This window comes from Brachionichthys hirsutus, chromosome 22 (assembly GCF_040956055.1).
Source record: "Brachionichthys hirsutus isolate HB-005 chromosome 22, CSIRO-AGI_Bhir_v1, whole genome shotgun sequence".
NCBI classification, from domain to species: domain Eukaryota; kingdom Metazoa; phylum Chordata; class Actinopteri; order Lophiiformes; family Brachionichthyidae; genus Brachionichthys; species Brachionichthys hirsutus.
The window spans coordinates 591,094-609,976 of record NC_090918.1 but is presented as its reverse complement, the minus strand read 5'-3'; the positions used below and the strand labels follow the sequence as shown (position 1 = coordinate 609,976).

The following is an 18,883-nucleotide window of genomic DNA, read 5'->3' as shown; positions in this document are numbered from 1 at the left end:
CAGCAAACCTCCAGCCTACACCAACTACAACCTCTCCCACTCCCCAGTAGGAACAGACGGAGCCAGGTTATAAAAAATCTCCCTGGGAATCAAATTACCGGGGAGGCTGTAGGGGGCCGTCTGCATATTTCTGCAGTTGAAACAAGGGCAAATAAACTCCATTCTACCATCTGAACTCCCATCGGGACCTGCAGCATATCATGTTCCCATTATTAGACTATGCAAAGATAGGAGAGCGATTGAAAAGGAAGTGGCCAATCTGATGACAAGCAAAAGCATTTGTCAAATATGATAAAACCCAAAAGGAGATTTTAACTGCATTTTATAAAATAGAAAATGTGTGTACGGGGGGGGGCAAAAATGGGAAAACCAGGTTTCACAGGATGTGGGGACTATAATCATATCAAACCTGTATTAATGGACTATTGAGATAAATAGGATGGATATTATTACATCATGCGCCAGTTAGATGACATCATCAGTGGTCTAAGTGAGACTTCACATTATCCAGCTTCATGAAGGCTTAAGACTGGATGAACAGCTTCTAAATTAAAAACTCCTCTCCAGTTAATGCTGTTGTTTTTAATCGCAACACAGCAGTGGCAGCCTGCCAACTCGGTTTGGGATTTGAGACAACGTGGCAGCGTTCTGCATACAAACAAGCCACAACGTGTGATGCAATAACACAAGCATCTACTGGGGATGCCTCGCATGCACCTCAGACGGCACTTTCTAAATAATGGTACAGCCATGCCAGTTACAATCCTTTAATGACCCTGTTATTTAGCGGTAATAGGGCTGTTGGAGAAGAGGGGATTTGTTGTTTCCATAATGCTCCAACACTGACGGCTGTTGTTCTTTTTTGGGTTAGTCGCCAACTGCTGCCATCTGTTTGTTTTTTTTAATTGATTGTGCTTCACACAGGTAGCAGATACTAAATCCACCCTCGTCCCATCCTGTCGACTTACAGTGTCACCCTCTTTACCCAGAACACATCTTGGCTCTGTTTCTGCCCTGCTCGCTGCACTGGGGGTGAGCAACAATGACCCCCCCCCCCCCCCCGGTCCGTAACGGGGTAATTTATCCTGCCATGAAATGCTCTTTGGCACTCTACACAAAGATAGAGCACATTTCATTTGTCTTTTGCACCGACTCTTCATTTATTGACACAAATACAGACACAAGCACACATGCAAAATACCGATGCATGCACACACACACCTATGATAATGAAGCTAAACGAATTCCTCCCCCTCTCCCAACACAACAAAAGCGCCAATCAGACTCTCCTGGGGGCCTCGGCAGGTGGGGGGGGGCAGGAAAGCCTCTTACAGCAGCAGCAGCCACAGGTTCAACAAAGTCTCTCACAAAGTCAAGTGTCAATGCGTAATATGTTAAAAGCTGCAACGCATCCCGCCCCATCCTGACAACGCAATCAGCAAAATCCTCAACCACTGCACAAAATGACCATAATTTATGGGTGGGGTTTGCAAATGTCAGTCACACCTTTCAAGCTTTCTAAAAAACCCAGAGCTGCTCCGAGACAGTGATTGAGACGCGGCGAGATTGACGGGACGCTAGTTTATTAGACGAGATATATTTGCCGGCCACCTTTTGCTGCCGAGCCCACCTGGCGGATGATCGGTTGCAGAACTGTGGCTCATCCAAGTGTATCCAGACTAGCTGATGATATGAGAGCTGCAGCTATAATCACTCGACCCGTTTGAATGACAGCTGGTGAACATGGCTTCTGGAGTTGGCCACAATTTGGGCTGGGTTGCAAATAACAAAATAAAGATACACACAGAGAGAGAGAGGTAGACAAAACACTGAACCACTTGAAATGCTAATGATTCCCAGACAGGAACAAATCAGCCACACCTCCTCCTCCCTTGGTGTACTCATGGAAATACCAGCATCATGAGGGGAAACAGTCAACAAGGAAAATGCCGTTGTAATTAATGACTCAGACTGCTGCTTCTCTTCCTGGCCGCTGTTCCTAATGTCGACACATCACTACTGATGCTACAGCAGATAAACTCTTGGGTGTCAGAATGAAATGAGTCTCACCTCTTGTGGCGGCCGCTCGCAGATCTGGAGTTATCCTGAAACAGAGAGAAAAGCAACAGGGAAAGGCGTTATTTATTTACGTGCAAACCAATCATCATTGCTCGTCCTATATCACAGCCAGACCTCGCATAACATGCGTTTCTGAAAACATGTTCGGTGAAAAGAATAGAAACAGAATCTTGGTTTATATTTGATCAACACAGCATCGTTAGTGGGAATTTCACTTGTGTGGCGATGGAAATACTAAAATGTCAAAAGTAATATACGAAACATCATCTGGAAAATTATCACCAGCAGATAATTGGAGCGGCTTTGGCGCAGGTAAAACAGAACAGAGTTGATCAATTTTCATGAACATCGCAATCATGGAAATCTGATTCGAAAGTGTTTCCCTCTAAACAGTTTCTCAATCATAATGAGTTTATTGTGTTGCCTCGGGTTATCTTCCAATACGAAAGAGGAATAAACACAAAATCCCATCTACAGGAAGAGACATTTATCAGCGGCAGCATTTATAGAAAGCCTTCAGGTTGTGTATGAAAGCTGCTGAGCTGATATATCGATGAACTTTGCTGCGTTTAATGGTTCAGCAGGCCCGCGGCCCCCCGAGGCGTGGAAGGCAATCGTGTTGTGTAAAGTGATGCGAGTTTATCTTCTCCTCCCATTACTGCATGAACAAAAGGTTGTTTAGATCTGCACAAAAGTGATGCTCCAAAAATAAAAGTCCGCTTCCAGAAGAATGAATATGCATCTGCTCTTTTTGTCTTGTGCAGTGAACCCTGGTTCTGATTGAGGGCCATCGGCCGTGCGTCCGTCAGCCAGACCCCGACTTTAGGAGGAAATGGGGAACGCTGCTCCTCCTCACAGCATGGATGAATCTCCTCTGTCTCAGTGACATATCGCATATTTACATATAACCTAATCCAGTCATCTGTTCCCTGCCTCAGGTTTGGATGGATCAAAGACGATGGAGGAGAGGAACAGGAATGTGTGCAGCAGCAGGAGGGCATAATCTAAATAATACATCTTCTCCAGATCGAGAAAACCCTGGATTTAAGAGCAATTTGATGACTGTCCTATTGCAGACTGACATTTTCTAGGATTTGATGTAATCCTACAGCTGCCACTTGAAAAGCTACCTGGAGTCACATCTTATCCACCTTGGTTTTATAAGGATTTGAGTTTGAGGCAGGCAGATGCTGCCAATACAATAGTACTGAACTCCAATTTGAGTCTGAACCCATAAAGTCCAGCAGACAAGGACTTTGACCAGGCAGTGTTTTCGGAAAAATCTAACCCAGACCGAACAAGGAGGTGCAGGTACAAGACAAAGCAGGGGCCATTGCATTGCAAAACTAAAATGTGTTTCACTATTTAGTAATATATGTATCAACAGCCAATGAAATGCCAGAAAATAGTGAAACACATGCATCACAATTTTCCCAGAATTCTGAAATGAAGAGATAATTCCAAAGTTTTAAAGATATTGCTGTTGACGGACAAGGAAATATTTAGATAATTCATTCATGACGTGACAGAAGTGTGTGGTGTCCTAAAATAAAATAAAATATATTCTTTAGCTGAGCGTAAAGCTAAGTTCCCCTCACAGAGAACCTCCTGCAAACACACATCCTGGATGTAGACAGAAAAAAATGCCGTCTAAATGTAAATATGTGTTCACTGTCTGCCTCCAACAGTCCAGAGTAACCTGAATAAATCAACAGGACTTTTTGAGCATACAATTGACCTGGAAACCCAATCTGTTGGTACCAACAGGAAAGCGACGATGCAGAAAACAATGCTTTCACACTTACAAAAAAAAAAAACTATTTGTCTGCTTGGGACTACCCAGCAATAGGAAGCCTCATTTCCAAAGTCTGCTGTGCTGAAGATAAGAGTCTAGACTGACTTTCAAATGCAGGCCACAGCAGGCAGTAGATGCTGTGAATACTACAAATATACTTCATTAAAAAAATAAAAGCGCAAACTCGAGAAAAGCTAACTAGAGGATTTTATCACAGATCAATCTCATCCATTTTCGTGTGTGCATAACTAAAATATCGATCCAAGAAACAACTGAGCAGTATAATTTAAAGATTGCTTTAAACCGATCTGCATTATACCGTTGAGAAAATAGCTAATTCAGTCAGTCTGCCTTCTCCATTATAGCAGCACATGAATGGAGCAACATTCAAAGTGCCACGTGTGAACAGGATAACTGTCTCTTTTAAGACTCAGCTAAAGAGATGGCTAATCAGCTCTCAGTGCAGTCAGCACTAATAATAGTTGTGATCTGCTGCCACTCACTGTTTATTGCCCTGTTTTATTATTTCATCGATGCTGCTATTTTAATATGCGTAATGTCTTTGCCGCTCTTTATGGTCCACTTGAGTTATTTTAATATTTTATTGGCTGCTTTTTTATTTTGTTTATTAGTACTTTGATATGTGAGTTTATAATCTTTTTATACTTTGTTATTTTTTTTAGGTGGACTTAGGAGGCAATTTAACATCTGTCCAGGAAAGCAGATGAAAAATAGCCTCCTGGCTAATTCTGGTGCATTTACAGTTCGGTTTTATTAATGTGCAATGTCCCTATTAGATGAATAAAACAAACATCTATTCCTCCTCCTTTGTTCCTTAAACACTAAAGTAGAAGAGAAGCTTTTAAATGAGCTAACTAATGATGAATAATTCAGATGAAAATAATAAATGTAACAGTTTATTAATCGCGTAAAACAACAACAACAACATATAATTCGACTCCACGGACATTTTGGCAGTACGGAACTAATACCATGGTGAATTGTACAGTGTCAAATATTGTTTAATTATACACACTGCACGCAGGCCAGGCTGTGGTGAAATCTGAAAATGAAATCGCATTGTGTTTACCGAAAGCATCATTCATTTGACACATTACTATTTGCACCTTTTGGTGGCGTTTCACAGCAAGCAACCTCCCGTCTGGGATATGAATTTGTGTGACAAGGTCAGTGTAATTCATGTACGACTTCTTCACTGCACAGTAAAAGCGAGGGCAATTTTATTTATCGGGCCTGAGCTGTGCTGATAGTGCCCACACGAGGTTCCTGCAGCAGAGCTCAAGTTACTAAGAACGACACGGAGAAAGAAATCGCCAAAATAAACCAAAGTACTTTCACTGTGCATTCCATGTAGGGGGCGTGGTCTCAATAGCCCCGCAGTAAGCAGTGCGCTATGTGCATGCGATGGAGGAATGCACAGTGCATGTAGGGGGCGTGGTCTCAATAGCCCCGCAGTAAGCAGTGCGCTATGTGCATGCGATGGAGGAATGCAAGTTAAAAAAAAGCAATCTAAATGTATTTAATCAAATGTACTAATCAAAAATGCAAATGATGCTTGATGTTTATTCCACGTGTGAGAGAAGCAGATAAATCAACAAAGACAGGAAGCAGAACTGTTTCTCTCTGAGGGCCTGGCACCACTTAAATGCAGATGATCCAGTGGAATGTCCCACATGCTCCCGGTTGCTACATTACCTTGCATACCAGAGGAAGGTAAGGCCTGCTAAACAGGACCACATGCCTACCAGAGGGCCTCCATGACCACAGGCAAGGATTTGACATGGTTACAGAACATCTGATACAATATTTGAAATCCAAGGTCCTTTGTGGAGTTTCCATTATACCTTCAGCAGCCAACACGGAAGACTTATGGCTTGTTTTGACTGGGAAACGCACCGAGCGCTGGGGAGACTGTCGACAGCCCTGCGGCTCTGAGCAGAAGTTGATCTACACTTCTTTTTAAAAAGCCTTTGAGCAGATATTTTGATACCAGTCAGAAGGGCCCGAGTGGACGCAGTACATCATAATGTTCCTGACACGGTGATTGCCTCGCTCTCCTTGATGAATGGCGCCGAGGAGGAACAGCACATTTTTGGGATTCTCTGTCTGAACAGATGCCGAAGTGACTACGCTACTCGGGATCGCTCCGGCTTGTTACTTCCTTGTTTTTTTTTTTCATTAATTAGACAGAGTGGTACACTGTAGTCATGACGATTAATGGGAAACCCCCCTGCCATAGCTCCATAATGAACCAAACATCTCTTATGGTGGCAAAGACCCCAGTCCCATCCCATCTGCCTCCCACAGGACCCACACAAAGCAAACGTCAGTTACACACGAGTGACAGGAAGACATCTAGAGGTGTACTGAGCTGGTAAGAATAGATTCAGCGGGCATGGACAGACATTGCGTTTCCAGGGAGCGACACTGAGAAGCTCCTGCTACGTGAAACAAACTGAGACGCTGCAGACTAATGATTGTGCTGAACTGCTGGATATTTTGTTTATGCACAGAACTCCTTGTGTAACTGGACAAATCCTTACATTTGTTTTGTTCGCATAAAACATCTCAGCAGGTGCTGCCACAATCTTCCTGTTAGTGCCGTATTTGGGTACACATTTTAGACACAAGCTCTTGCTCGAGTAAACAGCCTCAAAAGGTTTTCTGCCAAAAATAAAAGATGCTTCCTGAAGCATGACAGACAATTCATCTGGAATGTAAATCTCAGCTTCAGACACAAGAAATGCACTCAGTGGTCGAGCCAATTAAAAAAATATAGATTTTAAATGCCAAATGTGACGTCAATCAGATGCTGTTTTATAGAGATTCGGAGCAGAGGATCCACAGCTGGATGCCTTCACATCCTTCTCATTCTGAGGATTCATAGTAAATGCGAGTTTGGTATTTTATTATGATACCTTTAACGCATTAGTGAATATAAAGTACTGCGCTAATCAAAACAAATAAATATTTAATTCTGAGCATGTCATTTCTGATTCAGTTTAATGTTAGTTAATCAATTCATGCCCCTGGGCAGCACGGTGGTGCAGTGGGTGGCGCCATTTCCTTTCGTCAAGAAGGTCATTGGTTCGATTCCGCCTGGGGCCTTTCTGTGCCGAGTTTGCTTGTTCTCCCTGTGACCCGCGTGGGTTCTCCCGCGGTTCTCTAGTTTCCTCCCACGACCAAAAACACGCAGCTTCGGTGAAATGGTCACTCCAAATTGCTCGAACGTGCGAGTGAGCGAGTTTTCGTCTTTCTGTGTTGGCCCTACGATGAACTGGCGGCTTGTCCGGGATGTACCCGGCATCTCGTCCTTACTCAGTTGGGATAAGCCCCAGCGTAAACCCGCGACCTGGATTTGGACAGGCGGCTGAAGACGAGACATTTGTGATAGTCCCGTCTTCAAGAAGATGAACGAATAAATTAATTCCATTATTTTAACAGCTGAACCCTGAAAAACGTATTAATGAAACTCACCATTCCTTGAATTCAAATGAACAGAAGTGGCATGGAAAGAAAAAAAAAAGACCTTCATGTCCAACCAGCTTTCGGAGTAAACAAATTCTACCACCGAAAACCAGAGGGCCATCTCTCCAAGAAGCTTCAACTGCATTTCTTTTTACTTTTAACCAGTTTTCACAGAGATGACGAAACACCTAGACATTTTAGGTTTTGCATCACCCCAGGTTTCTAAGCGTCTCCTTGAGCAACAGTGCCACTGTTTGGCAGCACTTATGTGGCAGAATATCAGAGAATGAACAGCACTTCTGCACATAAATCACGTCTCTTCAGAGACGACGCATATAAAATATTTCATATAGAACATTTTTATTCAAATTACCATCCTTCTATTAATTCTATCAATGTTTGAAAATTCACAAACAAAACCTGGACAAATGACGAGTACACACAAACCGCTTACTTCAATAGCTCCCTCTTACCAGTAAGTGGCCCGTGGTGGTGTCAGCCATCATGGACTCATTCTGGAAGGTGTTGGCCTGAACCAGTTCTTCCTCCTCCCTCCGCTCCTTCTGCCCTGCGTCATCATCATCCAGCTCATCCAGGCTCTGAGTGAAGAAGAAGAAAATGACAGGAAATTAGATTTAAAAAAATCATTTCATCCGTCTTGCATGTGCATGGAGCCTCAACAATTTGACGTGCTTGCAAACTGCTTTTGAGAAACAGAACCAAGGTCACTCTAAAAGCCGTGTTTATCTTTTCTGTTTATCATGTCTCTTTAAAGGCTTCAGCTACAAGAAAAAAAAAAAGAAATTAATTAAATAAATTACTTCCTTGAGGAAAGTCGAATGTATCTCATTCAATTCAATGCATGTTTCAGGGCACAGAGATGTGCGGTGACAGGCAAGGTCATTCCCACAATTTCAGCAATGTTGACCTCTGGCTGGACACATCCAGGGTCTTTTCTTAATCCTCTTAAAACACATTCACCTCCAGGAATTCCCTGAGGCGCTGCAGCTCGAACACTCCCAAACAGTCAATCAACTCTAGACAGCCAACAGGAAGATGGCCTGTCCGATGACCTCTCACCTTCTGAGGACAGTCAGGGGGGGGATTTATTGATTTAACCACGGGAAAGTCCCTTGTAAAACACACTGGAAGACATTTGCAAACTCGGGGAGCAAACGTCCATTACTTAGCCATCGCTATCTATGCTGAGATTTTACACACGACCTGGGAAATCCAACTTTACTCCTTGTAATCTTAGCTGTAATACGTTCGTGGCCTATATTTCCTGGTTGTGCTACTTTGCTGTGATCCCTTTGGTGGAGTTCCTGCACTCATCTGCCTGGTGAGAGGTGAAGCTGCATCGCATAAACACAACCAGATTCGAGGATGGATGATTGGATTGTGACAACCGATATCGGGCCAAATTCCCAGCAGGCCACAATCCAAACCAGTCCACCCTGCTTCACGCTGCAGGGCAAACAAAAGGTGCCTGCTCAACAGGCTCTCTCGTGGTAAAAATAGCCTTACAAGCTTAGCAAGGAATGCAGTCATTTGCAAGGCCTTTCCTGTCCAATCGTTTATCAGTTGTCCTTTGAGAGAACGCCAGCCGATTTTCTTTTTGTCTCTCACACTAGCTCTCCTCCGCCTCCTCCTGATCCAACTCTTCACTAAACAGTTCTTTTTAATCTGTAAAATAGATGCATGTGAAGGCAGATACAACAGGAAAAAAGGCCTGCAATGAATGCAATTTGTCAGAGAGGCATTAATACCATTAAGTTGTAGCATTAGCGCACCAGACTTGCGTCCTTGGACACACCTACACGTGTAAAGTTTGCGTGCAATAATCGATGGTTGGCAACATTTAAGATTAAGACCTATATGATGGATTCAGGGTAGATTGAGAGTTAAGAAAAATGAGATTAAACAGATACATGGTGAACTGCACAGTGACTAACCACTCTGCTATGCACAAAGTAGCTTGAAATGGGTAACTGGGAATCGCAAAGTTTATCTTGGATTGAAATGCAGACCATTTTAGCCTCCAATACTTCCAAATTGCTGTGCATACTTATATTCCAAATAAAGGGAAAAGGGGAATCTGCATGCAACCATATAAGGAATGCTGTTGCTCCTTACATCATCGTCAAAATGAGTCTAGGTTTCTGGCCAATGTCTTACCTTGGACCACGACAACCTGTGGACGGATGAATTTGTAATACCTCGACTGATATTTGGACTTAAACGTCTTGAGCTGTGTGTTCACATTCCAAAAGAATAAAAATAACTAAATATTGGAACATAGTACGATACAGTCAGTGGCAGAGATGCAAAACACCAATCTTCAATATCGGGATTCTGACACTTAAGGGATTAGTTTACCAAAGTTCATGCAGGCCACATTGTAGAATAGATTGTTTAAATGAAATATGTATATTTGGCATATATTTAACAGTTGTACAAATACTTTGCGCCTTAATGTCAGTGTGGCTGACAGCAAGATGGCTCATACCTGGACTACACAGACCTGGCTTTCCTTCCTCGAGAGTCAAGTACTTCCAAATGTTAATTTCAGCTCTGGCTTGTTGGGTGCGTGCGCCTGATTACAGCGTACCGTATTCCAAATAACACAAAGGCTTAAAATAGGAATATTTAAAACTCTCCTGTATTGCTGAATTTCATGATTAGATGGAAATCAAGTCAAAACAATCATCTATGACTTCCTAATAAGCCGTAATGAGGGTGAGCGCTGTAAAAATGCAGCCATACGTCGATGCGAAAGGCCCAACATCGCTTCCAGAGATAAAAAGCACATGTATAATCAGAAAGCTAGCAGCCAGATTTCCAGAATCCCCTCTGCTTCCTGTTTACAGCAGAGCCAAGTGTCAGGGCCTCGTGAGACTGTTTACTTTACTGAAACATGCATCCTGGTCAGCTCCAAGCTCCCTATCCATGTTGGTCACTCCACACATGGATAATTAAAGAAGCTACATCTGGAGCAGAGCTTTGCAGTCCAAATGGAATGTCTGTCGTGTTTGGGGAAACTCACCATTTTGCAGATGGTGAACATGCAATCATTCATGTGAAAGGGAGCAACCAATGAAGAGATAAAGTAACTGAGCTGAAAAGGGAGATAAGACAATAATAATCATGGTTTCCTTTACAAGCAGAGGTTTTGAATAAAAACACAAAGGTTTCACATAGGCAACATGAATAGAATACATGAATAGATTATATGGTGGTATGTGACCAGACATTGTTATAAAGGGATGTGTGTGTTTCTCTGGCTGTACGGCACTAAAGGGGAGTCATTTTTAACTTACCAGACAGTTTTACCGGTTGGAAAGTGCTCATTATTTACTTTGTCATAAGATCCATTTACTAATGAGTATCAAAAATATGATGTCATTTTTTTTAAGCCATCAGTAGCCATTCCTTGTTCATTATTGTAGTATTCCTTACTCCAAAACTCAAATTCCAGATTCAAAAATCAGTTAAAAATAAACATCAATTCCGATTCACTATTACTTTTAATGGTTTATGAATAAAGATAAGAACAATTTAGAACCTTTTGAAGATGATCCAGATCACCATGTGGGGATGGTGTAAATCCAATGAGCTGCTTGGCGGAGGTCTGTGCTCCCTGAGTGCTTTTACAGTTTATTGTATTTATATCTCAAAGACATATTACTTAGCTAGAGGTGAAGACCAAACTTCTTCTTCTCCTGGAAAATTATTTCCAAATCCTTTTCTTGATTTATATGTCTATGTGCAAATAAATAAAAATTGAAACATGGTGGGCATTATTTCCCATATTGGACATCATCATTTATGACAAGATTATGTTTCAAAAATGTGATGATTTCTTCAATAAAAGGAAAACTTTTTTCGAGAACTGACACACCAGAGCCCCTTATAACTACTGTGGCATCCATGGCAACCACTGGCGTTAGAATATTAATACAGCGAAGTTACCATGAGAACTCCACCAGCAATCCAAAGATGCATGACAGACGATATGATATGCGAGTACTTACTGAAAACAAAATATCTCCTGGTTTCATAACATCCCTGCTGTGCTGTCCGCCTGTCCACTTAGTCCTCAGATTCATCGCTAAACGAGGACATCTCTGCCTGAGGGACAATCTTATACAACAGACTTAATGGTGTATTAATCACCCGTCACCCGTCAAGGCAGAGACTTCATTAAGATGATCACTTAGGAGCGGGGGCGAGGATGCACAATCTCTTTTAATGAGGACCGCCAGTCAGGTCAGACAACAGTGAGACAGACGCGCACTGGACGGCGCTCAAGCGTGGCAGAGATCAGAGTGAGGACAACCACTTCAGATGGGTGGGTGATAAATGCAACACTACAAGGCTGCAAAGGTCAGCGTAAGGACCGGCCAGCTCTGGGCTGCAGGGAAGCATCATTTGAGGAACTCAAGGCGTGATTTGACCTTGATCTTGATCTGGGTCAAGGATGCACTTTTACACCTGTCAAAAAATCTTGGAGGAAAAGTTTAATGATGTTCCGCCTCTTGTTCAAGTCCTCAAGTTCTGAAGAAGCCTAATGGATGAAAGAGAGCTTTTCCTGCAAGTCCAGTTGAGCTTATTCAACACAAAAAAAGTATAAAAAGGCATAATTTCCCAGCATAATCTAAAGATATTAAATATTAAATATTAAAATATTAACAAACATTCCAATTAAGACTCACCCCACATGACAAGCCTGTCTACTTTCTTACCCTATTCTTATGCCTCTTCCTTCTTCAATTCAAATGTTTGTAGGGACAGAGTCAAGTCAAACAGCGAGCAAGACATTCTCAAGAATCAAAAGCTTGTACTGGCCTTAAATCCTCGGGTTGCTTTCTTTAAAATACGGTGTTCATCAAGAGAAAGCCTTGCAATTTTTGGATTCGCACTTCAAGCCTGTTTGACCCTCATTTTTACTCCAAGTGAAACTATAATATTTTAATCAACACTCAGCCAGACCACAAAATGAGTTTGTCTTACACAAGCAGAGTACTGAAAAAAACATTTTGACAAACAAACTGATTGTTGATAGCTAGTATATATCAGCCTTCCTGTGGAAGTGGCAAAAGCAGCTGAGGCTTGAAAGCGGGCCTGCCGGACCGGGACGAGATCTTTGACCATCTGAAAAAGTTTTAATGCATCTGCGGGAATCAACCCTTTAGGTTTACCCAAGTAGTTCTCAGATCTATAACTTCTACAGGAGGTTGGAACAGCAGCAGAGAAGCTTCTAAGATACTTAGTGGGTGTGGGTGTGGGTGTGGGTGTGGGTGTGGGTGTGGGTGTGCGGAGGAGGTCTCAGTCTGTATAAATGGAACTTTAAACTCCAAAACCAGAGACCTCCTCAGCAAACCACACGTCCACGTTCAGATATATCAATCCAGGAAACAAGAGCAAACAGAGCCGAGTGACACTGCAGCAGGTCGTTGTCTTGTCAGGCCTGACAGCGACAGTGTTTGCATGCATGCTCCAATAGGAAAAAAGCAACAAGAGATGTTTGTATCCTATAGCATAAAACATCAGGGAATGGCATCAGATTTTAGTACCGCATAGTAACGACTTCATTAATGGCCTTTAAAATCCATTGGTTCGACATTAAAACTTCAAAAGAACCGGGGGTTAATGCTAGCGCATTATCAGCAAGGATTTATGGCTTGTACCTAAATATCTGTAAGCATATGCAGACAAATTGCCCGTGATCATCCCATGTCATGCTGTGCTTTGAATGGAACTCCCTGCAGTATTTGCACTGCCGTTTTCTTTTGTTTTGTGATAAATGCAGCAGCAGGAGCTACACGCACACTAAAATGATTCCTTCTTTCCTTTTCATTTATTGTTGCAGAAAGCAATGAATGCAGACGGTTTGAAGTGGAGCCATCTGCATTAAATGTGTGTTCAATTATCACATGCATGCTGAAAGAATCACGCAGTATCCTGTCGAAAAAGAATAAAGCATATACTGTGGGTGAGAGAGCTTACGACTACAATAAAGTGAAGTGCCTAAACAAACAGTGCATTATTAAATTATCCTCCGCCCCGACAGACTGTGGCCCATCTTGTGACTCAGCAGACCACAAAAGTGCTGTGACCCCGTTCTATGCACATCTACAGGCCTTAAGAATAATGGGAGCTCATCAAGCATTTATGAGCACCACTAACACAGTACCCAGAGTATTAATCGCATCCTTTAGCACATCAATCTGAAAACAAATGCATGCCTGTCAGCCTCAATATGCAAAACAACTATGATCAATTCAAAACAGGATCCGCATGTAATTTAATTATTTAGGCATCAACGTCAAAAGGCAGGTAAAATTAAGATTTACGGGTAGGCAACACAAATTAGCCGAACAGAAAAACAAGCTACACGAGAGGCAGACATCGCTAATGGATTTCACTGCCTGAATTTGCTTAAAGCCAAGAAAGTCTCCAAGATCTCAGAAAATTATGTTAGATGGTATTACCTAGGATCTCTGATGAGTACTTGGATCACAGTTTATGTAAACAGATTGGCCATCATTTCCATTCCAGACATATTTTAGAGTGTTCTGTGCTCCTAAATCTTAGTGATGAATCCATGACAAGTGAAGTCAACACACGCAATCTTTTAAACAAAAAACACCAATAAATTATGTATGTATGAATACGCGTATAGGTCAGACGCATTTCCTTTTTTGCTTCATAAAACCCATTTAATACTTGTTTTTATGTTTTCCATTCCATTTTCTCCAGGTATAAACACCATCATCATCCCAGGAAATAGAGAGCAGACTTTCTAGTTTTGCTGCAGGTATCTTTGTGTGTTTGCTCAAGCCTTCTCCTCATAAACACTGCTGAGCTGCTTCCCAACCGAGGAGACACAGCACCTAGTAATTGTCCCTCTAGGTCGTCATCCGTTTGTTTTTTCTAATGTTTGACCGAGGGCGAGCCGCTACAGCCCAACACAAACCCAATTCTAATGAGGTGGAGCCTCGGATTTGTCAAACTGTATTGTACTCAATGGGTACACATTGGTGCGCACACATGTATGTTCGGTGAAGGCCAGACTCTTTCACGGAACACAAGCCACTGAGTAATTGCTCCTTGCTCCCGACATTGGGACAAGAGCTACGCGTCGTCTTGAGAGACGCAAGATAGATCTAACATCTGTGTGGACTGACCACAGACCAGGCTGGCTGTAATTCACGATAGAAGCAGCAGGGGCTAGCTGGTGGTGATGGCTGCTGGAGTGCTTAACCCAGCAGCCTCTCCCCGAGTCCTGAATCCTGCTCAGTGAACCGGTCGTATTAACAGGGTGCCTGCCGTGTGCCGTACAAAGGCTGCAAGGGAGAAGTGGTTGTGTGTTTTGTCTAACTCCTAATCGTGTTTTAATCCTGGTGCTGGCCTGTGCACTTCTTTTTCCTTCCTGTCTTCATGTTTTTGAGGGTTTTTTTTGTACGAGGATGGAAAAAAACAGAAATGAAAAATCCATATGAAAACCCTGATTCTCATCACCAGAGGGTTTTACAACAAGAAGAGCATCTCGCCCCTGAAAGCCATCTCTCAGGTATTTTATCGGCCGACTACAATGCAACCCCTGACCCCAAGCTTGCACCTGGCAGCCTCCAATTCTCTGCAGAATTTCTAACTTGGAATGTTTGGTATGTCCTAATGTGCGCAGCCGATCCTACCTGGCCCAAAGCAGGATGCCAAATGAGATGTACAACATCAGGTACCTCGACCATGCCACCCTACCTTACCCACAAAAGCCTCAGCGTGAGGGAGCGCCGGCCCTTCCGTGCACGTGGAAGATGAGAAACAATACCAGCTCTTAGACAGAGAGGCATTGTGACAGCAGACCCTTTCACGATGGACACCCCACAACAGGAGATGTCTTGTGCCATTGTGGAGCAGAAATCTGTCCCAGTTGACTGGGTTCATCTAATGAGAACAAGATGGTCAGAGCCAAGGACCATTTAGTGCTCGCTGCCTTTATGCGTCTGCTGTGTTTTTTGGCTGCCGATGCTGGGTTTTCTTGGCTGAGGGCTTGCACTCATTCAGAGCTCCAAAGACTGTTCAGGTTTCATAGACCTATCAAAAGAACCACAGACAGGCTGGAGCAGGAGTGAAATCAGGTCTACAGCATCAGAAGCTAACCGAGCGGTGGCAGGAACCACGGTGTGAACGACTTACACACATTGTGCGAGCGTTTCCTGATGCTATACGTTTCATAAGCAAAATACCTTATACAATACAATACAATGAAATACAAACTACAGTAGTGTTAAAGCATCAGCAGGTAATTTTAGAACCGGTTACTCAGCTAGGAAAAAAGGCTTTAGCTTTTTGTTTTAAATCAGCAATGTTAATAGCCCCCTCGTAATAAAGTAACATTCTACATATTACTAGGAGAAGCCATATATGGGATATTTAATAAAAGAATATGCTTTTAATCAAAAAGGTTTGCTCTCTCCCCATGAAAGTCTGAATAGAGACACATGATGCATTTCACAGACTCCAATAAAATGATCAGGCCATATCCAGTCAATTTCATGTATTTTGTACATTTGCATGTACTTATCTTAATATTACAACAGGCAGAATAATAGCTTCCTAGTTTAATTGCATTTGTGCCCGTTCTGAAACTCTCTGCTGCAGATTTTAACCTCCTGGGACCCAATGTCCACATACGTCACGTAAAAAGCTGAAATAAGGTGTTTTTTCTATTACAATACAGTACGTACCATGTTGACTATTACGTCAGGTCATTTCCCAGTCCATCAAGAGTAGGGTAAGTGTTGTGAGTGAAAGCAGAGATTACCATATATGTTTTAATTTAGCCCTAGATCCAGAAAGCAGAGTCATACATATGTGTGCAATTAGAGACTTGTCTGCAGCACTGACTGAGTTAATGATGAAGACAAGGAATTAGGAAGACAATCGCACCCTCATTTAATGTGTGTGTGTGTGATTACCGAGTGCCTGCTGGGCAGCTGGAGGGCAGTAGCACCCCGAGGGCACCTGATGGCAGTGCTAATCCATCCTGTGTCCTCGCATCACCCGAACAACACACCCGGCGATAAGTGTGTGGCTGTGTCACATTTCAGAGCAAACAAACGTGCTAACATTATGGAGGAAGAGGAAGAACGGGAAGCTCTAAAACTGCCCAGGATGGCGCGCATGGCTGTACAGTCACTGGACAAGCTGGCTTTCATGTGTAATATTTATGCCTTACTGATAGTGTGTATTTTATGACAAGTCATTCATGCTTTTATTTTTCAATTATAGAGCTAGACAGGCATGCGTAGGATCGCTGGCTTCAGCAGAGGTATGCACTCTGACTGAGTGCATTCTAGGTGAGTTATTTCTCATGTCCAAGCTGTATTAAATCAGGCTTCGAGATAGATATTTATTATTTTTTAAAGCTCTGGCACCGATTTAAAACAAATTTGATCCTCAAAACATTCCTATAGGAGGTACATATTTTAGCCAGAGGGGAATGCCTCTTTCAAAACAAAAGACCAGACAAATTTAGAATTCAATCCACTTATAAATCAAGTGAAAAATTATGACAAAGTTGAAGGCCCTCTTGATATTTGATCCTTAACACCCATTTGTGCCTCGTATTACACAACGACCCGTGTGGCGGAGACCATATGTGGAATTCAAGGTTGAGCTCATGTTAAAATGCACATGAATAGATGTTCCAAACAAACAAAAGGCTGAGTAGCATCTACCAACGCACAGCCCAGCAGGAGAGAGGCCTCTGGATTATTGTAGCTATGACTGATACAGGTTCAAAAGAAAAACAATGAGTGGAAAAACACAGGCAGTGCTTCTACTTAAAGCCACCTCATTCTCCGTGCAATGGCGTTCCTTCTTTTCATTTCCATTACAATGACTTCCGTTGAGAGACAGACTCGTCCAGATGACAGAGAGGGAGGTCGGACGAAGGACGTATAAAACTGATTTACAATCCAAATAGAAGAGGAGTGTACTTCCTCAGAGTTCCATCTCAGAGTGGCGTTAGTGGTGAAGGATGGAGGGGATGCATCCATAGCTGACTGTTGTGATGAGAGCCCAAAGGACAAAAAACATAATGACAACATCCCCAAAACATTCTGAACCACGATGTGTGACTCTACTAATGCAAGCGCGTGTTCTTTTTGTGACCAAAACATTTGCAGACTGCTGACAACTTACATTAGTTACAAGTTATTAGCTTTGTTTCCGTTTTAATACAAGTGTGACAATATTTCTGGCCATTTTTTTTTTTTTATTAATCCTTGCTCTTGACTTATGAGAACATTTTTCCTCAGATAATTGTGTATTTTTACTTGATTAAATGTTCACAGGGCATAGTCCTGTCTGCGCCTCTTTCTCCCATAATTCCAATAACCCTGCTACAAACCCAGTTGTGTGTTTAACACAATCCATCTCATCTAGCTTCAGTTGTTAATCACATTGATTTACATGAGAACTACAACTGCAGAAAGCCAACAGTAACAAGGTTATTTAAACTCACTACCAACTGAAGCAAGAGAGACACAATCGTCTGTTCAATAACCAACAGTTACAGCCTAAGGACGTAGCTGAAAAGGATCATTAGCAGAAGAAAAGCCACAAAAAGGCAACAAAAAAAAGGACCCAGGAAAAGTTTTCTTCAAAACTTATCAAAAAGAAAATTAAGACAGTGGTGACGGTGTGGAGGATCAGGATGAGCAGCGAGCCAGCCTCCAGTATCAGAGGAACTTCACTAACCTGTGAGTTAACCGGTTTCTGTGGGTTTGCTTTGGCAGGCTGCTCCACACTCTCTCCAGAGTGGGCTCTTGCTGCCAGCAGAGATGAGTAGCAGACACTTAGGAAAACACCTTTTTGTTTCTCCCCTGTGCAGCTGCCGAACACGAAAGTGACATCTGGAAGAATGGATAAACTCGTGTGGCCGATGACCACGCTGGCCAATCCAGACTTCTCACTGCCGATGCCGATATAAAGCACTGCTACCAGGCCAAACCTCAAAGATACCACAGTGAAGGTTTTGCGCAGAGAAGGACGCCGCAGAGTCAGTGTTTAAGGAGAGATATTATCTGTCTTAGATGTAATTTAGAACTTTACAAAAGCAAACGTAAAAATTAAACATAAAAGGAATAAGACTTTTCACTTCAATTTCTACAATTTTAACTTGCGTAGAATCCCAACATTCTCTGGAAATGGGGCACAGCTCAAGTCTCCTGCCCAAAATAAACATGTGGCTCAGCATTACTGGAAGCTCTTCAACATTCAACAATGAGTGGGGGCATGATAAAAGCACAAGACTCAGGATGGGGAAGCCGCCGGCCTGTGTGTGTCTGCGTGTGTGTGATTATGTTATGTAATTTCCACTGGAGGCAACAATGGTTTTGCTCCTACTGCTGCATGCCTGCAGCCCTCTGTCTGCACACAATTACCTCATTGCAAGCATTAATGGGGTCAAAACTGGCCCTCGTCTTTTTGGGGCAGGGGTCCGTTCTT

General features: G+C 42.6%; 1 protein-coding gene across 1 annotated transcript in view; it reads right to left on the bottom strand.

Annotated features, from left to right (window-relative positions):
* Positions 1–18,883, bottom strand: part of pawr (PRKC, apoptosis, WT1, regulator) — a 40,276-nt gene that overhangs the window by 7,682 nt on the left and 13,711 nt on the right. Inside the window, exons 3-4 of the mRNA XM_068755263.1 lie at positions 7,837–7,962; positions 2,071–2,105 (exon numbers count right to left, since the gene is read on the bottom strand). Coding sequence (XP_068611364.1) covers positions 2,071–2,105; positions 7,837–7,962 — 161 coding nt within the window. The remainder of the gene's footprint in view (positions 1–2,070; positions 2,106–7,836; positions 7,963–18,883) is intronic.